The 18,826-nt window shown below is 54.3% G+C and overlaps 1 protein-coding gene and 1 long non-coding RNA gene across 3 annotated transcripts in view; both read left to right on the plus strand.

The window, feature by feature from the left end:
* LOC136405121 (uncharacterized) overlaps nucleotides 1-17,474 on the plus strand; it is a 249,628-nt gene extending 232,154 nt beyond the window's left edge. Inside the window, exon 2 of the long non-coding RNA XR_010751468.1 lies at nucleotides 16,661-17,474. This is a non-coding gene — a long non-coding RNA (uncharacterized lncRNA). The remainder of the gene's footprint in view (nucleotides 1-16,660) is intronic.
* TRIB3 (tribbles pseudokinase 3) lies at nucleotides 8,864-17,474 on the plus strand. 2 transcript variants are annotated; one of them, XM_066384132.1, is made up of 4 exons: nucleotides 8,864-9,094; nucleotides 11,922-12,212; nucleotides 13,351-13,643; nucleotides 15,896-17,474. In XM_066384132.1, the coding sequence occupies exons 2-4, from the start codon at nucleotides 11,922-11,924 to the stop codon at nucleotides 16,386-16,388; spliced, it is 1,077 nt and encodes a 358-aa protein (XP_066240229.1). In that variant the 5' UTR covers nucleotides 8,864-9,094; the 3' UTR covers nucleotides 16,389-17,474. The 2 variants fall into 2 exon arrangements, with proteins under 2 accessions (XP_066240229.1, XP_066240231.1); XM_066384134.1 differs by having other exon boundaries at nucleotides 8,864-9,046.
* Nucleotides 17,475-18,826: the final 1,352 nt, after the last annotated feature.

Genomic DNA, 18,826 nt, shown 5'->3' on the forward strand with positions numbered 1-18,826 from the left:
AGGTAATAAGAAGAACTCTATTGCTGAGCAATGGAGCATCAGCCCAGATGGGCAGATCATCTCCCCCTAGTGGGCTTGCCAGGTGGATTCTGGTGGGGGTACATGTGGGAGTCTGTCTCTCTGCCTCCCCTCACTGAATTAAAAAAAAAGAAAAAGCAAAGTGGAAAACACATGCCCTTTGATCTCTCCTTGTGCAGGTAGAGCTATAGGTTTAATTGTACAGGCTGGAACATGGCAGCTTTGTTTGTAACAGAAAACATCTGGGAGCAACCTAAACGTTCATTGCGAGGCGGCTAGGTAATAAAGTACTGGAACACTATGTAAAAGAAGGAGAAGGCTCTTTATGTAGTGATCTGCACCCGTCTCCAAGTTATATTGTTAGGTGAAAAGGGGTGAGGTGCAGAATACTATGAATACTTTTAAACCATTTGTGCAAAAAGGAGATTTATGGGGGCCCTGGCCGGTTGGCTCAGTGGTAGAGCGTCGGCCTGGCGTGCAGAAGTCCCGGGTTTGATTCCCGGCCAGGGCACACAGGAGAAGCGCCCATCTGCTTCTCCACCCCTCCCCCTCTCCTTCCTCTCTGTCTCTCTCTTCCCCTCCCGCAGCAGCCAAGGCTCCATTGGAGCAAAGATGGCCCGGGCGCTGGGGATGGCTCCTTGGCCTCTGCCCCAGGCGCTAGAGTGGCTCTGGTCGCAACAGAGCGACGCCCCGGAGGGGCAGAGCATCGCCCCCGGGTGGGCAGAGCATCGCCCCCTGGTGGGCGTGCTGGGTGGATCCCGGTTGGGCGCATGCAGGAGTCTGTCTGACTGTCTCTCCCCGTTTCCAGCTTCAGAAAAATACAAAAAAAAAAAATTTAAAAACAGAATTTGTGTATTTGCACTTACTTTGCTAGTGATTTTTTTTAGCAGCTACATCTATTGAGCATCTACTCTGTGTAAGTAAGTAAAGACAGGGCTCAGAGGAGTGAAGTGGCCCGTCCAAGTTCACACAGCTAGTAAGTTGCTGTGTTTCAAACCCTGGTCCCGTGACGTTAGCGAGTAGAGTCTGCCTCCGCTGCTGTGCAGTTGTGTTCATAAGTGCACGCATGTGCCACGGTTGGACTCCCACATTAACATTCCCTGTGACCTTGGACACACCACATCCTCCTCGGGACCACATCCTCACGTGTCTGTCAGTTCACAGGTGCGCTCTGTGGGTGTGTGGTGATAAAACCGGTGACTCTTGGTCTTGCTCCAAGTCAACCTGGGTTAGTGTCACTGAGGGCTGTAAGCTTCCTGTCCCAGCCCCGCCAAGTCCTAGAGCGCATGACTCAAAGCCCAGCCCTGGGCACTGCGCCATCAGGAGCCAGGTGATGGAAGAACTGATAGGATTTCATAAGCATCTGGCCCAGGACGTGTGGTCAGAGCATGGAGAAGGAGACAGGAAAACAGGATGTCCACTGGGGTGTGCACTTGGCAGGGCTCACGGGCCAGGTTGGGCTGGGGAAGAGCTGCCAAGCCCAGGCATCGAACGCGGCACTCAGCGGATGCCTGCTGGGGTAGAGGGGGGGGAGGGAGCAGGATTGATCGCGGCATTGCCTCGTGCCATCCTGGGGGCCCTGAGTGAGCGAGAGCGTGAAGGGAGGGCGAAATCAGTAATGGAGGACGCAGGAAGGGTGTGAGCTTATCTTCACAAACCTTGAGCGCCCACTCTCAGCTCGCCCTGAGCGGGGCTGTGAGCTTGGGGGGCAGGGTGGACACAGCCGCACCTCTGCAAAGCAGAGCGCTCAAGTGACACCAGTCAGGCCGGGTGCAAAGTGACTCGGACACGTCAGGCCGGGTGCAAAGTGACTTGGACACGTGAGCAGTCATCGCGGCATGTCTGGGGGAGCAAGGGGGTGCCAAAGAGTGCCCTGGCCAGGTAGCTCAGTTGGGAAGAGCATCGTCCTGATACACCAAGGGTGCGAGTTCGAATCCCTAGTCAGGGCACAGACAAGAATCAACCAGGGAGTGCATAAGTGGAAAAACAAATTGATGTTCTTTTCTTCCTCTTTCTCATCCTCTCTTTCTAAAAATCAATAAAAAATTAAAAAATTGTGTTTTTTTTTAAGCGTGTACAAGCCTGGCCTGTGGTGGCACAGTGGATAGAGTGTGTCTCAAAGACACCTCAAACTCAACATGACCACAATCAAACCTCCGGTCCTCTTCAGAACACCCTTCTCCTCTTATTTGACGCCAGCGGCGTCCTTGCAGCTGTGTGGGGTGAGGAATGAATTAATGACAGGTGGAGGGATTTAATCCGTTCAACGATTTGCTGAGCACTAACTGTGCCCGAGATGATACCAAGGGCTGGAGATCCACTGCTGAGTCTTAGGAGAGCTGACAGGTTAGTGGGGGAGACAGGTATATGGGTGTATAACATAGGTGATTCATTATATATTATGACCATATAGTAATTACATATAATTAAATAGAAATATATTTCCGAACTATAATATATACTTTGAAGGGAAAGAACAAGGTACTCTGAGAGGGAATCACACGAATGGGTGACGGAAAACGGGTAATGAACGGGGAGGTGGAGGCGGATGGGACTTGGGCCAGGCTGCTTTACCGGAACCGGAACTGTCTCGCCGGCCACAGGCAGCATCCATTTGCAGATCCGGGGCCTCCCCAAACCCCGCCTGCCGCTCTAACCTCAGAGAGACTGTCGTCTCTCCTTGCCCTGACTCAGCACTGCCCGGGGGCCCATCCTCAGTGGCCCAGGCTGGCTCTATACCTGGCTCCACCCTGCTGAGTCACAGTGTGGGGCTGGTCAGAGGACAGCTCCCTGAAGCCCCCAGCAGTTCAACTCGGCTCTTCGGCCATCCTCGACCTGGAAGGGGGGTAAAACGACCAGAAGGGAGACCAGCAGGTGCCAAGCCCTGTGCCCAAGCCCTGCTCTCCTGATTCTTGAGAGAGTATCCCTGACCAGGCCTCGGCTCCAGTTAGGGTTTGTCTGGGGACTGTGGTCAAGGGTAACGAATTAGAGCTAAGTGTGTCTGCAGAATTGTAACTCTGTCAGGAGTTACGGCTGGACTTTAGGTCAAGGGTCAGGGGCCAGTGTGGGAAAAGGGGGGTGCCCCGTCAGTGACCAGGTCAACGCTCAGTTTGGGGCTGGGGTCAAGATCTGGCCACAGGGAGGGGCACTGTTCAGGGCTCAGTGATCAGGCTCTGTCCAAGGTTTCCGGTCGGAGTCCAGCTGGAGTCCAAAGTCAGGGGATCAGGCTCAGTCTACGACCGGAGTCAAGGATCAGGGCTCAGTCAGCGACCCGGGCCCAGTCTCCTCTTTCTCCAGGGCGGCCTGAGTGGGTGGAGGCTTGGCTCTGAATTCCTTAAGGAGCTCCTTCCAGTCTCAAGTTCCATCCCCCAGGCAGATGAATGTGCACCTGCCCCAAACCCTGTCCTTGATCTGCGGGCTCTCCCAGACCACTCCCTGAGGGCCAGGCCTGGGGTGGTGTTCCCTACAAGGCCTGGCAGTCCTCCTTCTGGCACCTCAGGGAACCAGAGTGGGGTAAGGGCTCTGGGGCAGGGTTCCGTGCCTGACCCAGGAGGGCGCCTTGCGCAAGGTGTTCGTTCTGATGCAACCGGCTGCTGGTCGAACACCTCGACACCCCCTCTGACTTCCCATCCCGCATTACAAGCTTTTCTCAGAAAGGGAAGGGCTGGGCAGCGGCCTGGGTTGAATACACAGAGTTCCTCTCCTTCCCTAGCCCTGGTGGCTTGGTGGCTTCGGGACGGGACCGCAGGAGGCAGGCAGGCAGGAAGGGATCGTATGACAGCACTTCATCAGCGAGTCCAGGATTAGGAGGAGCTGGGGCTGGGGTTTCCTCCTGCTCCCAGCTGGAAGGTAACAAGAGAACCAGGAACCCTGGAAGTTTGGAGGGCCCTACCCTTGACACACACAGCAGTAATTGTGTGGCTGAGGCCAGGCAGGGACTGGTGGCCGCCCAAGGTCACCCAACTCTCAGAGGCAAGGTCAGATCCAGAAACCAACTCTCCTCCCAGGTGCAGTTTCTAGCTCCTCCCACCACAGGTTTGGGAGAGGACCCCCCACCCTGAGGAGGGCATGGGACCTCCCCAGGAACTCCAACCAATCTCATGGAAGCTCCTGAAACAGCGGACTGACACGGGCTTTGAAACGACACCGACCTGGGTTTAAATCCCCCTGGCTTGCTGTGTGACCCCGGGCAGGTTAATTCTGACACCTGTTTGTTTTTTCATTTGTACGAAGGGCATCGCTTCATCCCTGGCACGCAGGGTTGTGGTCAGGATTACAGGAGAGAGCAGAGAAGGACAGAGCCCAGACCCGCCCCACGGGGCTGCTCAGGAAATGACTCCCTACCTCTCCCTTTAAATCAAACCTCGGTGGCTCTCAGGGGGTGTGCGTCTGGGAACTGGGGGAGAGGTGGCAACCTGGGCTGTGTGGAAATGACAGTAGCCACGTATCCAGTGTTTACCGGGTGCTAGGAACTTTTCTAAACACTCTGCTTGTATGAACTCATTTAACTTCCATTCAATCCAGTAACCATTACAAAGAACAATAAGCCGTTTAATTAAGCCTGTCAGAAGGATACCGTGATCAGTTCTACTGTACGAATTTAGGCTCCGGGTCTCAGAGTCGCTAAGTGACTTGCTCAGTGTCATACAACTAGTTCAGAACAAGGAGGTGTAACAAAGCAGTGGACAAAGACCACCCAAGCATTGAGCCAGAGCAGCAGGCTTCTAATCGCCTGCCCACTCCCTCACTCATCAAGCCAGTGACGTCACCTCTCTGAGCCTCCGTTCCCTCATCTCCCTCCCTCCAGGGGTGAAAGCAGCGACTTGGCAGGAGGTTAGAGGATGCAGCACGATGAGGTAAGGGAAGCAGCCACCCAGGGCCATGCTCCATCCACGGGCACAAGAATTACTTTCTTTGCAAAGAAAACCCAGGGTCAACGGGCAGATACAGCAAGATCTCCCAGGAGGGGCCTGTGGCTTGTACTGGGCCACCGAGGGGTTGATGCTGCCCAGGCGCTGGCCTGCCTGTCTTTCCTGGCGCCGGGCCTAAGCCACAGTCAGGGTTTCGGCAAAGCCCCTGGGAGACCCCAGAGAAGGGGGTGGTGCCCAGTCTCCTATTAAAGGGCTCCCCAAGAGGAGCACAGGCTGGAGCTGCAACTCTTGAATCACCGACCATCTTTCCCAAGTCGATTGGCCCGAATCCATGACCTGTATTGGTTCTTCCCCTCCTTGGAGAATAGCCCTCTGACTTCCTGCCCTCTGCGCAGAGAATCTGAGCCTGGGCTCTTCAGAACCGCAGCAAAATTACCTGACCAGGTGGTGGCGCAGTGGGTAGACGGCAGACCTAGGCTGCTGAGGACCCAGGTTCTAAACCAAGCCCCCCTCCCCAGGTTGCCAGCTTGAGCAAGGGGCCACCGGCGTGGTGGCCTCTTGCCAGTGTGGGCACTGGGGTCAGCAGCCCCAGCTTCAAATCCGAATCCACCTCACCCAGGGAGCTGTTTGAGTAAATCCCTCCCCGTGACTCATCTGCAGCGTGGAGGTGACAGCACCCACCTCACAGTTCCTTTAGTGTCTCAGGGCCTTTGCACTTACTTTTTCTGCTGTCTCCCCCTCACATCTTTGCACTTATCATCCCTTTTCTTCCTTAAGATTCTACTTTAAGCATCACCTTCCTGATGATTCCTACTGAAAATATCCACCCATTCCTCATATCTGGAGAACAAATCTATTTTATTCAAGAAAATACATGACCCTTATACTCTATTTTAAATGAGCTTGGTTTATTGACTTTTATTTTCTTGATACTGGTCTGTCTCTCCACTGATTTACAGAATCCATGAGGGTGAGGATAAATCAGTCTTGTCACCAATGAGTTCCCTGAATTAACAACATGACACAGACCCTAGCCGGTTGGCTCAGTGGTAGAGCGTCAGCCTGGCATGTGGAAGTCCCTGGTTCAATTCCTGGTCAGGGCACACAGGAGACACGCCCTCCTGCAACCATGGCTCGAATGGTTCAAGCAAAGTTGGCCCTGGGTGCAGAGGATGGCTCCATGGGCTCCGCCTCAAGGTGCTAAAATAGCTCGGTTGCTGAGCAATGGAGTGGTGGCCTAGACAGGTAGAGGATTCCTGGTAGGGGGCTTGCCAAGTGGATCCCTGTCTGGGTGCACACGGGAGTCTACAACTCCCCGCCTCTCATTTAATAAAAAATAAGTAAGTAAATAAATAAAAACAACACGACACAGCATGAAACAAAGTTAGGAATGTGTAAATAAACCCAGCAGAGCAGCAGCTTCATAGGTGCTCAGAAGACAACCATCTCTGCCTTTCTCTGCGCCTTACCGCTGTGGGACCTTCCAACCGGAGTCTAAGTGTAGAAAATGAATTCATTTATCCCTCCCCGGCAGGGGAGTCCCCAGGGCTAAGTGAGATCCCAGAATCCCCTGCTGTGCTCTGAAGGCTCTGAGACACAGGTGAGCTGGTCCCTGGGGTTCTGGAACCAGGGAAACAAAGGGTGACTCTCTCTCTCTCTCCTGTTCAACCTCTGCCTGAGGAGTTTGTTTTTTTGTTTGTTTGTTTTAGAGAGACAGAGAGAGAGAGTCAGAGAGAAGGTTAGAGAGAGGGATAGATAGGGACAGGCAGACAGGAACGGAGAGAGATGAGAAGCATCAATCATCAGTTTTTCGTTGTGGCACTTTAGTTGTTCATTGATTGCTTTCTCATATGTGCCTTGACCGCGGGCCTTCAGCAGACTGAGTGACCCCTTGCTCGAGCCAGCGACCTTGGGTCCAAGCTGGTGAGCTTTTTTTTTTTTTTTTTTTTTTTGTATTTTTCTGAAGCTGGAAACGGGGAGAGACAGTCAGACAGTCTCCCGCATGCGCCCGACCGGGATCCACCCGGCACGCCCACCAGGGGCGAAGCTCTGCCCACCAGGGGGCGATGCTCTGCCCCTCCGGGGCGTTGCTCTGCCGCAACCAGAGCCACTCTAGCGCCTGGGGCAGAGGCCAAGGAGCCATCCCCAGCGCTCGGGCCATCTTTGCTCCAATGGAGCCTTGGCTTCGGGAGGGGAAGAGAGAGACAGAGAGGAAGGAGTGGGGGGTGGAGAATCAAATGGGCGCTTCTCCTATGTGCCCTGTCCGGGAATCGAACCCGGGTCCCCCGCACGCCAGGCCGACGCTCTACCGCTGAGCCAACCGGCCAGGGCCAAGCTGGTGAGCTTTTGCTCAAACCAGATGAGCCCGTGCACAAGCTGGCGACCTTGGGGTCTCGAACCTGGGTTCTCCGCATCCCAGTCCGACGCTCTATCCACTGCATCACGGCTGAGGAGTTATTTTTTGACACTGGTATATTCCAACATCAAGGCCTAAAAAAAGGCCTGGCTGGATAGATAGTTCCATTGACAGGGGTAGTCAACCTTTTTATACCTACTGCCCACTTTTGTATCTTCGTTAGTAGTAAAATTTTCTAACCACCCACCTGTTCCACAGTAATGGTGATTTTTACTTTATAAAATTTATAAAGCAGAGTTACAGCAAGTTAAAGCATATAATAATAATTACTTACCAAGTACTTTATGTCGGATTTTCGCTAAGTTTGGCAGAATAAATCTTTATAAAACAACTTACTATAGTTAAATCTATCTTTTTATTTATACTTTGGTTGCTCCGCTACCGCCCACCATGAAAGCTGGAACGCCCACTAGTGGGCGGTAGGGACCAGGTTGATTACCACTGAGTTAGAACATCAATCATCCCTATATGCAAAGGTTACAAGTTCGATTCCAGGTCAGCGTACATACAGGAACAGATTGATGTTTTTCTCTCTCAAATCAAGAAAGAAATAAAAGACTTAAAAAGGATCTCCACTGAAAGGTGTTGGTTTCCCAGCTCTGCATAGGGATGTTTCACTCACTAAGCAGCAGGTACCACCTGGGCCTGCCAGGTCTGGGGTGCAAGTCCTGTTATAGGTGGCTTCCCCTCTCTGAGCTTCCATTGTGCCCATTCTTTTTTATTGAGCATCTGCAGAATGCCCCACACTATTCTGAGCATTTTGCATGTATTAACTTAACCCAAGCAACAACCCTAGGAAGTGAGTGCTGTGCTATGGATAAGCCCACTTTTTTAGAGGAGGTAACTTACCGGTAAGTAGGGTTTTTAGTAGCTTTCCTGAGCTAGCACAGTGGGTCTAGGCAGAGGTGGGGTGCACTCTTACGCAGGCTGGTTTTAGGGTGCTTGCCCCTAACCATTAGGCAGCACAGCCTCTATCAAATGAATGCTATGAAGTCTACTTACCTTCGGGCTTCCCCAGGGCACTGCACTGGCCCTTTGGAGCCTAGAGTCAGTTCCGACAAGTCTGTGGTGTTTGCCAAGTTTCCGGGCGGCTTTCCCATAGTTGGGCCTGGGGCTGCACCTTAGTACGGGGATACGGGAGCTTCCTGCCTGCCAAGAGTTCTCTAAAGGTTGAATGAAGCAATGGTGAGAATGGGCTTCACGAACAGGAAGCATCCGTGAGACTGTCTTGGTTTGCTCTTTTTCTCCTGGGCACCGTCCTGAGAAAGAAGGACGTTCTTCCCATTGCACAGATGGGGAAACTGAAACTCAGAAAAGCAAGAACGCTGTTTTCCAAGATGACAGGAAGAGTCTGGAGCTGGTGTCTACACTCAAACTTCAGGCGAGAGGGGCAGGGAGTGGACTTAGAAGACGGGAGAGGCGAGCGCGCCCCGGGCTGGCGCGCAGACCCAGAGGGAACCGGAGAAGGCGGGGCGGGGCGCGCTGGGGCACGACCCCGAGGGGCGGAGCGCCGGGGATGGTGCAATCCGCCGCCGGAGCGCATCAGGCGGCGTCTGATTAGCTCAGGTTTACATCACCCGGGCCGGAGCGGGAGCCTGGCGCCCGGCGTCTTCGAGGCACTTGCAACGGAAGCGGCGGCGGCTCCGCACACGTCGGGCTGTTGGGGGTCGAGGCCAGAGCTCCAACGGACCCTGAGCTCAGTCGCAGCGGAGTGGACTCCCAGTCCACCCAGGGTGCCCAGGTGACTCTGCGCTCGAGCGGCAACAGCAGCCCGCCGCACGAGGGTCAGGTACCCGGCAGAGGGCCAGGGGCGGGTGGGTTGGAGAGGCCGCCGGACGGAGGGTGGCCCGGGAGCCGCCGGGAGGCTGCGGGCCGTCGCATGTTAGACACGCGCACACACACACAGCTTTTGACAAACCCGCTGTCGGGGGGCTAGGGGGTGGAGGGACGCGATCTGTGCCGAGGTGACGCGCTCCGCGGGGCTTAGGGTCGCCTGATTGTGCCCAACTTCGGCTGGAGTGAGGATGCTCCCCCCAGCTGTGGCAGCTGTGGCCCGGGGAGAAGGGAGTCGGGCGTCCCGGTGTCGCCCCGAGAGAGGTGTGCGGTTGGGTGTGTTTGAGGGTGAGCGTGGGGCGGGAGAGCCGTGTGGCTTGGTTTGGGAAGATCTGTATGTGAGGGACTGGGAGAGGACTGGGGGTACTGTGTGTAGGGTCTGTGTCAGTGTGGGGGTGTGCTTGCGGGGCTCAGCGTGAGCTTGTGGGATCTGGGTGGGAATGTGTCTCGGGATTCTGTGGCTTCGTGGTCGGTGCGAGCTGCGGGGACGGCCGAGCACCTGGTGGCAGGTGTTGACTATGCGGGGGAAACCGGCTGGGGCGGGGCGGGGCTGTCCTGGGGGCGGGACCCCCCGCGTGAGAGCTCGCCTGCAGCGCGCGAGTTGCGGCGCCACGGGCAGTGCCGCGCGTCCGGCGCAGGTGTGCGCCCAGCGGTGTGTCTACAGGCTGGCACGTTGCACTGAGCGCGCGCGTGTTTTGTTTCTGCAGAGGGTGTATGTTGTACCTACAGACTGGGGCCCCTGGCCGCCCCTTCCCCAAACCCTGGGGCCCAGCCTCCTTCCCTTTGTCTCACCCCCTCCAGGTCTTCCTGCCGCCTTTGAGTTCCCACAGACCTTTATGTCCTGGGACATCCGGAGCCGCTGCTTCCACTCCCAAGGGAGGAGGAGCCTGGCTTCGGGAGGCTGGGCGAGGCCGGCGACTGTCCTAGGCCAGCCGGGTGTGTGTGCGCGTGTGCTTGTGTGTGTTGTGTCAGATTGTGTGTGGCCTTGTTGCTATCATCGGGCTGTCGTGAGTGTGATTGCTGGGAGCTCTATATGTGTGTGTACGTGCACACTTGCCCATGGAGGGAGACGTGTGGGTCACATAATGATGTGTGTGCCCCTCTCTGCTGATGTGTGTCTAGGCTCGCTGGCTTGGACAAAGTGTTTTTGAGGGACGTGTGTGCACTTGTCTGCCCTGTTGTGCGTTTGGAATGACCTGCCCATCTGCTCCCCCCTCCTTCCACCACCATTACCAGGGTGTCAGGGATTAGGGGCTGCCTCCCTCCTGTGGAGGAAATCCCTCAGTCTTGCCTGCAAAGTCCCTTGTTCATCTATAGACTCAGGTACTGCGGTCCAGGGGGCTGGGGTATCCAAGGCCCCGCCAGGCTCTGAGCTTGGAAAGGGTCAATGCAGCCTGGGGTGTTGGTACCACCAGGAGAGAACCACTCCAGGGTGTCTCTGCTTTGCAGGGCACAAAGCATCGACACAGCCAAGGACCGTCTTGCTTGACTCAGAAAAGCCAGTGAGGTAGGGAGTGTCATCCTAGCCTCATCCCTAGGGAGGTGTCTGAGACTCCCAAGGGTAGCACTTAAGCCATCTTCAGCTATGAAAAATAACAGTTATCTCCTGCTCACATAAGTTAGGGGATATTTCAAAATGAATATGAAGCAGTAAAAAAGGAAGCGTGTGATTTCTTTTTATTAAACAAGAACATCAGAAAAGCAAACGACAAGTCAAAGAAAGTTGGTCGATTATGCAAACGAGATGCAAAACCAACTTTTATTTCATTGGTGAAAATCCACTCTACAAAAGGCTGAGAGTACTGGAGTATCTGCACGTTCCCTGGTCCCTTAATTTTGGGGAGCAGTTTAATTTATGTAATCAGTCCCCTTATGAGGGACATTCAATTATTTCTATAACATGGACTGCAGGAATAACCTCGTACTTGTATCATTACATCAGTGTGTAGAGAGTTTCCTGGTCCTTTTTCTGAACTGTATAGTACTCTGCTCTATGGCTATACCATGATGTTTTAACTAGCCCCCTACTGCTAGACATTGGGGATGTTTCCTGCCTTTTACTTATGAGACACAAGGCTCTGAGAAACAGACTTATACATATTTAATTTTTGGATGAGCATTTAAAACATTTTTTTAATTTTATTGATTTTAGAGAGGACAGGAAAAAAAGAGAAAAAAAACATCAGTTTGTAGTTTCACTTATTTATGCATTCATTGATTGATTCTTTATGCGCCCTGACCCGTGAATCTAACTTGCAACCTTGGTGTATCGGGCAGGCACTCTAACCAACTGAGCGAGTTAGCCAGGGTGCAAGCATTTTTTTTTTTTCTTTCTGAAGCTGGAAATGGGGAGAGACAGTCAGACAAACTCCCGCATGCGCCCGACTGGGATCCACCCGGCACGCCCACCATGGGGCGATGCTCCGCCCCTCTGGGGTGTCGCTCTGCCGCGACCAGAGCCACTCCAGCGCCTGGGCCATCCCTGCTCCAATGGAGCCCCGGCTGCGGAAGGGGAAGAGAGAGACAGAGAGGAAGGAGGGGGTGGGGGGTGGAGAAGCAAATGGGCGCCTCCTATGTGCCCTGGCCGGGAATCGAGTGCAAGCATTTTAATTGCAGGATAAATCCCGGAAGAGGGGCCCCCAGTCAAGGATGTGTGCAGTTGTCGGTCTGAGGCACACTGCCAAACGACCCTCTGTACCAGTTGTGCCAGTGGCCCTCCCACCAGCAGGGAAAGACGGAGCCCACCAGACCCCCTCACTGTCGTGTTTTTCTCTCCTTTCTAGATGCGAGCCTCCCCTCTTGTCGCTCCTGTGGGTGCTCCCTCCAGGAAGAAGGAGTTGAAGTTGGATGATGACCGAGACCCCGAGGGTCCCACCCGGAAACAAGCCCGAAGTGGACCCCAGCCCAGGCCGCCCCCCTGCACACTGCCCCCGAGCCCACCGCCTGCTCCGGTCTGTGTTCCTGCTGTGACCCCTGCCTCCCGGCTGGGGCCCTATGTCCTCCTGGAGCCCGAGGAGAGTGGCCGGGCCTGCCGGGCCCTGCACCGCCCCACACGCACAGAGTATGTCTGCCAGGTATGTGCCCCGGGGGCCACCTCCCCCACATCACAGCAAACCTGGCAAGATTGGCCGCAGAGGATTGTCAGGGCCGAGGCCTTCTTGTATTCCTTGAGTCCTGTGCCAAGTGAGATGCCCAGCGGCCGGCAGAAGTAGGGATGAATGAAAGCGTGGGCAGCGTGAGTTCTAGAGATTGGAAGCTATAATATCGGATGACGACGGGCATAAAGTTACTTCTCTGTCATCTGGGTCTTTTGGATTTCCCTGCTTTCAGGTTATTTTTGTTTGAGTTGCCTGTTATTTTTCAATTATCTTATTTTATTATTATTTTTTATGTTTTCTGAAGTGAGAAGCTGGGTAGCAGCGAGATAGACTCCCACATGTGCCCTGAGGGGTACCCACCCGGCATCCCCACCAGGGAACGATGCTCTGCCCATCTGGGGCTGCTGCTCCATCGGCTACTGAGCTATTTTAGCGCCTGAGGCGAAGGCCATGGAGCCATCCTCAGCGCCTGGGGCCAACTTGCTCCAACTGAGCCATGGCTGCAGAAGGAGAAGAGAGAGAGAGAGAGAGAGAGGGGAGAAGAAGAGGGGTGGAGAAGTGGATGGTTGCTTCTCCTGTGTGCCCTGACCAGGAATTGAACCATGGACATCCACATGCCTGATGGACACTCTACTGCTGAACCAACCGGCCAGGGCCTTATTTTTCAATTATCTTAAGTTCAGGGTCATATAAGGTAACAGTTAAGAGCACTTCATGGCTGTGTGGCCTCTCAGCTTTGTCAGGGTTGAGTGGCTTGCTGCTGAGGCACTTGGCACAGTGCTTAGCACCCTGCAGGGGTAGTCAACCTTTTTAGAAAAACCGCCCACTTTTGCAGTGCTGGTCAACCTGGTCCCTACCGCCCACTAGTGGGCGGTCCAGCTTTCATGGTGGGGGGGGGGGTAGCAGAGCAACCAAAAGACGCCACAATTGGCCCACCATGAAAGCTAGACCGCCCACTAGTGGGCGGTAGGGACCAGGTTGACCAGCACTGCAAAAGTGGGCGGTTTTTCTAAAAAGGTTGACTGCCCCTGGAAGGGTCAGCTGTGACTGTTTACAAGGCCAGCCTGGGCTCCATGTGGTCCCCACCTGTGCTCACGCCATGCCCCGCCCACAGGTGTACCAGGCCTGCGAGGCCTTGGCGGTGCTGGAGCCCTACTCGCGGCTGCCTCCCCACACGCACGTGGCACGGCCAGCCGAGGTCCTGGCGGACACACGTCACCTGTACGCCTTTTTCCCACGACCCCATGGGGACCTGCACAGCCTGGTGCGCTGCCGCCGCCGCCTGCCTGAGCCCGAGGCCGCCGGGCTCTTCCGCCAGATGGTGTCCGCCGTGGCGCACTGTCACCAGCACGGTCTAGTCCTACGGGACCTCAAGCTGCGTCGCTTTGTCTTCACCGACTGTGAGAGGTGAGTGCGGCAACAGAGAACCCACCCACAGACACACTCAAGAGGTGAGGCATAATGGAGAAACTGAGACTCAAGAAAGCAAAGTAGCTTACACAAAAAATGAAGAAGCCTGAACTAGGACCACTGCCTGATCCCCAGGGTAAAGGTGACTCCGTCCTGTGGGAAGCCCCTTGGACTGGAGCATCGCCTTTGTGGTGGTAGCCACAGGGATGAGAGCATGGCTGCATGTCTACGTTGGCCTGGGTCCTTACAAATATGAGGTAGTCACTATTATTGTCCCCATATGGCAGGTGAGGAAACTGAGGCCCAGAGACATCAGTAATGCCTAAGATCTCATAGCTCAATAAATAGTAGAGCTGGGATTTGAACCTATGAACCTAGATATCACTTGAGTGCCAGTGACTGACGAGCTGCAGCTGAGCCAGTGACCCATTGCTCAAGCCAGGGACCACTGGGTCTTGCCTACGATCTCACACTCAAGCCAGCAACCCTGCACTCAAGCTGGAGACCCCACGCTCAAGCCAGTGACCTTGGGGTTTCGAACCTGGGTCCTCAGCATCCCAGGCTGAGGCTTTATCCACTCTACCACCATCTGGTCAGGCCCTATTGAACTTTTAAAAAAACTTTTATTTTCAAATACTATTAGACTTTCAGAAAAGTTGCAAAATATAGTCCAAAGAGTTCCCACTTTTCCTTCGTCTACTTTTCCCTAAGGTTAACGTCTCACATGACCACAATACAACAACCAAAACCAACACATTAACCTTGGTCTCTTACTAGTAACTAAACTACAGATGGATTCAGATCTCACTAGCTTCCCACTATGTCCTGTTTTTGCCCAGGGTCCACACCAAGTCCCCACCCGGCATTCACCAATCTTGTCTCCTTAGTCTCCTCCAGTGACACAGGTCCTCCGTCTTTTCTTGTCTGTCTTGACCTTGATGTTTTTGAAGAGCACCAGCCAGTCAGTTATTTTGTCTGAGAGTGATTTTCTATTTTCTGCTTTCCTTCTATGTTTTATACGGAAAACACACACACACACACACACACACACACACACACCCCACGCCTTTAGGAAGAAGTGGAATGTAAAATAAATAATGATCTTTAAGCTACTGCACAACTTCAAATCATTTTGAGCTTAGGGTGGGCGCAACACGCCCAGACCTCCCAGAGGTGAGAAAGGGCTTCTTTCTCTTTTCAAGGCAATGGTTTGAAAAGTACTGTTGTTAGAAGGGAGGTAGAGTCAGACAGACCTGGGTTCAAATCCTGATTTTATTTTTAGCCTGTTCTTTGGCCTTGAGCAATGCCCACGCCTTGATTTCTGCATCTGTAAAATGGGCCAATAATGCTAACATTTATCCCTGCAGCTTCCGTGCTGTGATTCACAGGCTTGATCAACGGGGTTTGTGAGATGCTGGCAGGCACCCAGGCAGTGGTGCCGTAGGAATAAGAAGAGCTGTGAGAATAGAATGCTTATTATTAAAGTAATCTAGAGTGCTCCGTGGGGGTTGTTTTAGGCAGAAGTTGCAAATGGCGCGCTACCCACAAATTTTGGGGAGGGCTACATACATGTTCATTTGTTTTCAATTGAAGTAGGTTGCCAATATTTCAAAAACTGGGACTTTTTTGTTAACAGGATTTCCGGCTTCTCTTGGAGAAAAGTGGGAATGTGGGACCCCCTTGGGAACTATCTGAGCCGTTGCTGGCGCTGGCTCTGGTGGGAAAGAGCCAGGGTTCAAGTCCCGGCCTTGTGCCCCATGGTTGTAAAACGGTGTCTTTCTCACAGGTTGTATGAGAACGAAATGAGATGCGCCCGCTAGGCAGGGTTTGTGCCGAGTAATTTGGTCCAATCTGGTTTCCTGTTTCTCTCATTTTATTTATATTACCTGCCTGGCCCCTGAAGTCTGTGTCTGTTTTCAGAGAGGGTTACTGCCCTCAGCCCCCTCCGCCAGGGATGGTTGGGAATTGTGTTCCTTGCAGCGTCCTGGCTCAAAGGAATTGCTCTGAGCTACTGACCTTGAGCAATGGCGTAACCTCTCTGAGCCTGGATCTTGGCTTAACCTCTTTAAGCCTGGGCTTCCTCGTCTGTAAAATGGGCTCAATCTTGCAGCCACACAGGCCTGGCTCATTCATGTCTGCCAAGTGGTGGCAGGCACTCGGGAAGCAGGTGACATTCAGGTTGATGGCGTGGGACGGCAGCTTGGGAGTTCCGGCAGGGGCTGAGCCCTGTGTCTCTCTCCCTGCCGCAGGACCCGGCTGGCGCTGGAGAACCTGGACGACGCCTGCGTGCTGACCGGGCCAGACGATTCCCTGTGGGACAAGCACGCGTGCCCTGCTTACGTGGGTCCTGAGATCCTCAGCGCGCGGGCGTCCTACTCCGGCAAGGCGGCGGATGTCTGGAGCCTGGGCGTGGCGCTCTTCACCATGCTGGCGGGCCACTACCCCTTCCAGGACTCCGAGCCTGCCCTGCTCTTCGGCAAGATCCGCCGTGGGGCCTATGCCCTGCCCCAGGGCCTCTCAGCCACTGCCCGCTGCCTGGTCCGCTGCCTGCTCCGCCGGGAGCCGACTGAGAGGCTCAAGGCCTCGGGGATCCTGCTGCACCCCTGGCTGCGGGAGAACCTGGCCCCCTCGGTCCCGTCCCGAGCCTCCCTCCGGGAGGCTGACCAGGTGGTCCCTGAAGGGCCAGGCCTGGAGGAGGTCGAGGAAGAAGAGGGAGCACGGGAGGTGGGTTTATATGGCTAGGGCTGCCGACCAGACTCTCAGCTGTGAACTGGGGGTTGAGTTTGGGGCGTCTCCAAGCTCTCCCCTGCATCTTTTTCTTTCTTTTCTTTTTTATTTTATTTATTGATTTTATAGGGCAGGGAGCAAGAAGTATCAATTCATAGTTCCTTCAGTTTATTTGTTCATTGCTCGCTTGCCGTTTGTTGAATGTGCCTTGACTGGGCGAGCCCGGGGTTTCGAACCGGTGACAGCAGCATTCCAGGTCGACCCTCTATCCACTGCGCCACCACAAGGTCAGGCTCTCCTGCATTTTTGAGCTGAGACAAACCTTAAGTGCCTTCTAGGAGGGAGAAAAGAGGAGAGGCGAGTGTGCCGTGTGCTGTATGCACGCCTGTGTGGTTCGCACACCTGTGTTGTTCACCGACCTGGGCACACGGGCTTGTGCATTCGCCATGCCGCTCCTGGGAGCTCTCTGTGCGCCCCGTTCTAGGGGCTGAGAGCACAGCTCCGAACAAGAGACAAAGCTGATGCTCATGGGGCTGGCAGAGCTTTTCCAGGCCCGCAGGCCAGTGTCTGACCTGGCCTGGGTGCGCCCAGTGCAGGTGATGGCATCGCTCGGGCTGGCACCCTGGCACCTGTCAGTCCCTTTCACAGACAACCTAGCTGCCTTTGTATCGTGCGCCCTTCAGAGAGAGGGCGGCACCTGTGCCAAAGGCTCCAGGCCTCGCCCCTGAAGCTTGGGGCGCCAGGACCCAGGCTGTGCTGGGATGCTGCCCCAGCAGCTGTGTGCTTTGGGCCAGGAAGGCCCTGTCCAGGCCTGAGCCAAGGCTGTGGGCGGGGAGATCGGCGCACAAATTGTGAGGCGGGTCCTCACCTGACTCTTGGAGTAGTGTGGAATGAGGGGCCAGGCCCACCAGCCTCAGCGGCCCCTGACCTGAGCATCGGAGTTGGGGGTCGGGATTCGGTGGGCTCTGTCTCCTGGCCTCCTGGAAAGTCCTAAGACCAGTTCTGGGGACACTTGGGGACCAGGACTTCACATCAGCACTGTAGATTTTGGATACCATGAGTATATATTTTTACCTTGTGCTGAATAAAGAAGTTATGAAATACTTTTATTCTCCCAGCCCTGTCTTCTGTCTTCTCTTGCCAGTTTTTCTTGCTTCCCAAACCAGCCCCACAGTGAGTCCTCTGCGCTCCCTCTCTTTCTTCTGGGGTAATATCTGGCTGCAAGTAACTAAAACCCTCAGTCAAAGCAGCTTAAAAAAGAAGGAAATGTATTTCATACAAAGCAAGAGGTCAACAGGTGGGTGGGTTTCAGGGCTGGTTCATTCAGCTCTGAGAGCTGTTAGCAGGAACCCGGCTCCCCGGTCTCTTTCTGACCCTCTGCTCTGTTGTCCCTGGTGTCCCATTAGAGACATCTACGACCTGAGGAAGAAAGAGCGTGGCCCTGCAGCACTTGAGAACGCAGTTCTCTGGAGTCAAGCTGAGTGGTATCTCTGGGCCACTGTCCCCGTCCTCTCCGGTGGCTAAGCTCTACCCACCCCTGGAGGCTGGAGCTGGAACCTCTTCTGACACTGGTCAGAGCAGACCTGCCCTCCCCTTCACCCCTGAGGCCCCCACAAGCAAGGTGTCTCAGGTGTGACCGGGAAGTCCCTCGAATCAGCCCTCTGGGGTGCTTGCTTGAAACTGCAGATCTTGGACTCTCCCTAGACCTAGTGAGTCAGATGTCCTGGTGAGGGGTGGGGGTCCTGCTCCTAGCGATGCTGTTGACTGAGCAACCTGGTTGGAGAACCTCTGTACTGGGAGAAATCCTGATTCCTTGGGGACTCAAGAGTTTGTTTCAGCTCTTCTGTATCTGTTTGACACCAGCCCAGGTATAAATTCTACCTGCCTGTGAGGGTAGGATGGGCTCACAGGTGTGGGAGGGCTTTATCAGAGATCAAAATCTGAGCCACCACTATTGTACCAGCTTTATGGGGGAAGACAGGTAGCACTCACCTCCTCATCATTCTCTCTCCAGATCCACCCAGCAACCCCCCATCGGAGGCCAATGTTCAGATCAACAGAGCTATCCTCAGCTTGGCTTACGCTTGGACCAACCGAGCCACTGGCTGTGAGAGGGAAAGAGAGAGAGAAGGGGAAGAGGGAGAGGAAGAGAAGCAGATGTCGTTTCTTATGTGTCAGGGTTTGAAATGGGGACGTCTTCGTACCTGGCCAACGCTCTGTCCACAGGGCCAGAGATTACTTTCAAAAGAATGGTAGTATTAAAAAAAAAAAGAAAAAAAGAATGGTAGTATTGTATACATCCCTGGCTGGATAGCTCAGTTGGTTAGAGCATTGTCCTCATGCACTAGGGTGGCAGGTTCGATTCCCAGTCAGGGCACATAGAAGAATCAACCAATGAATGCACAGACGACAGGGGGGACAGCAAATCGATGTTTCTCTCTCTCTCTCTCTCT

Source organism: Saccopteryx leptura, chromosome 5, assembly GCF_036850995.1.
Source record: "Saccopteryx leptura isolate mSacLep1 chromosome 5, mSacLep1_pri_phased_curated, whole genome shotgun sequence".
In the NCBI taxonomy this organism is placed as follows: domain Eukaryota; kingdom Metazoa; phylum Chordata; class Mammalia; order Chiroptera; family Emballonuridae; genus Saccopteryx; species Saccopteryx leptura.

What these genes read in the sequence shown, in the direction of transcription:
- TRIB3 (XM_066384132.1), top strand. Translation starts at nt 11,922, where the DNA reads ATGCGAGCCTCCCCTCTTGTCGCTCCTGTGGGTGCTCCCTCCAGGAAG. An exon ending in GCACAGAGTATGTCTGCCAG is followed by an intron (nt 12,213 to 13,350) that starts GTATGTGCCCCG and finishes CCCCGCCCACAG; the next exon opens with GTGTACCAGGCCTGCGAGGC. An exon ending in GTCTTCACCGACTGTGAGAG is followed by an intron (nt 13,644 to 15,895) that starts GTGAGTGCGGCA and finishes TCCCTGCCGCAG; the next exon opens with GACCCGGCTGGCGCTGGAGA.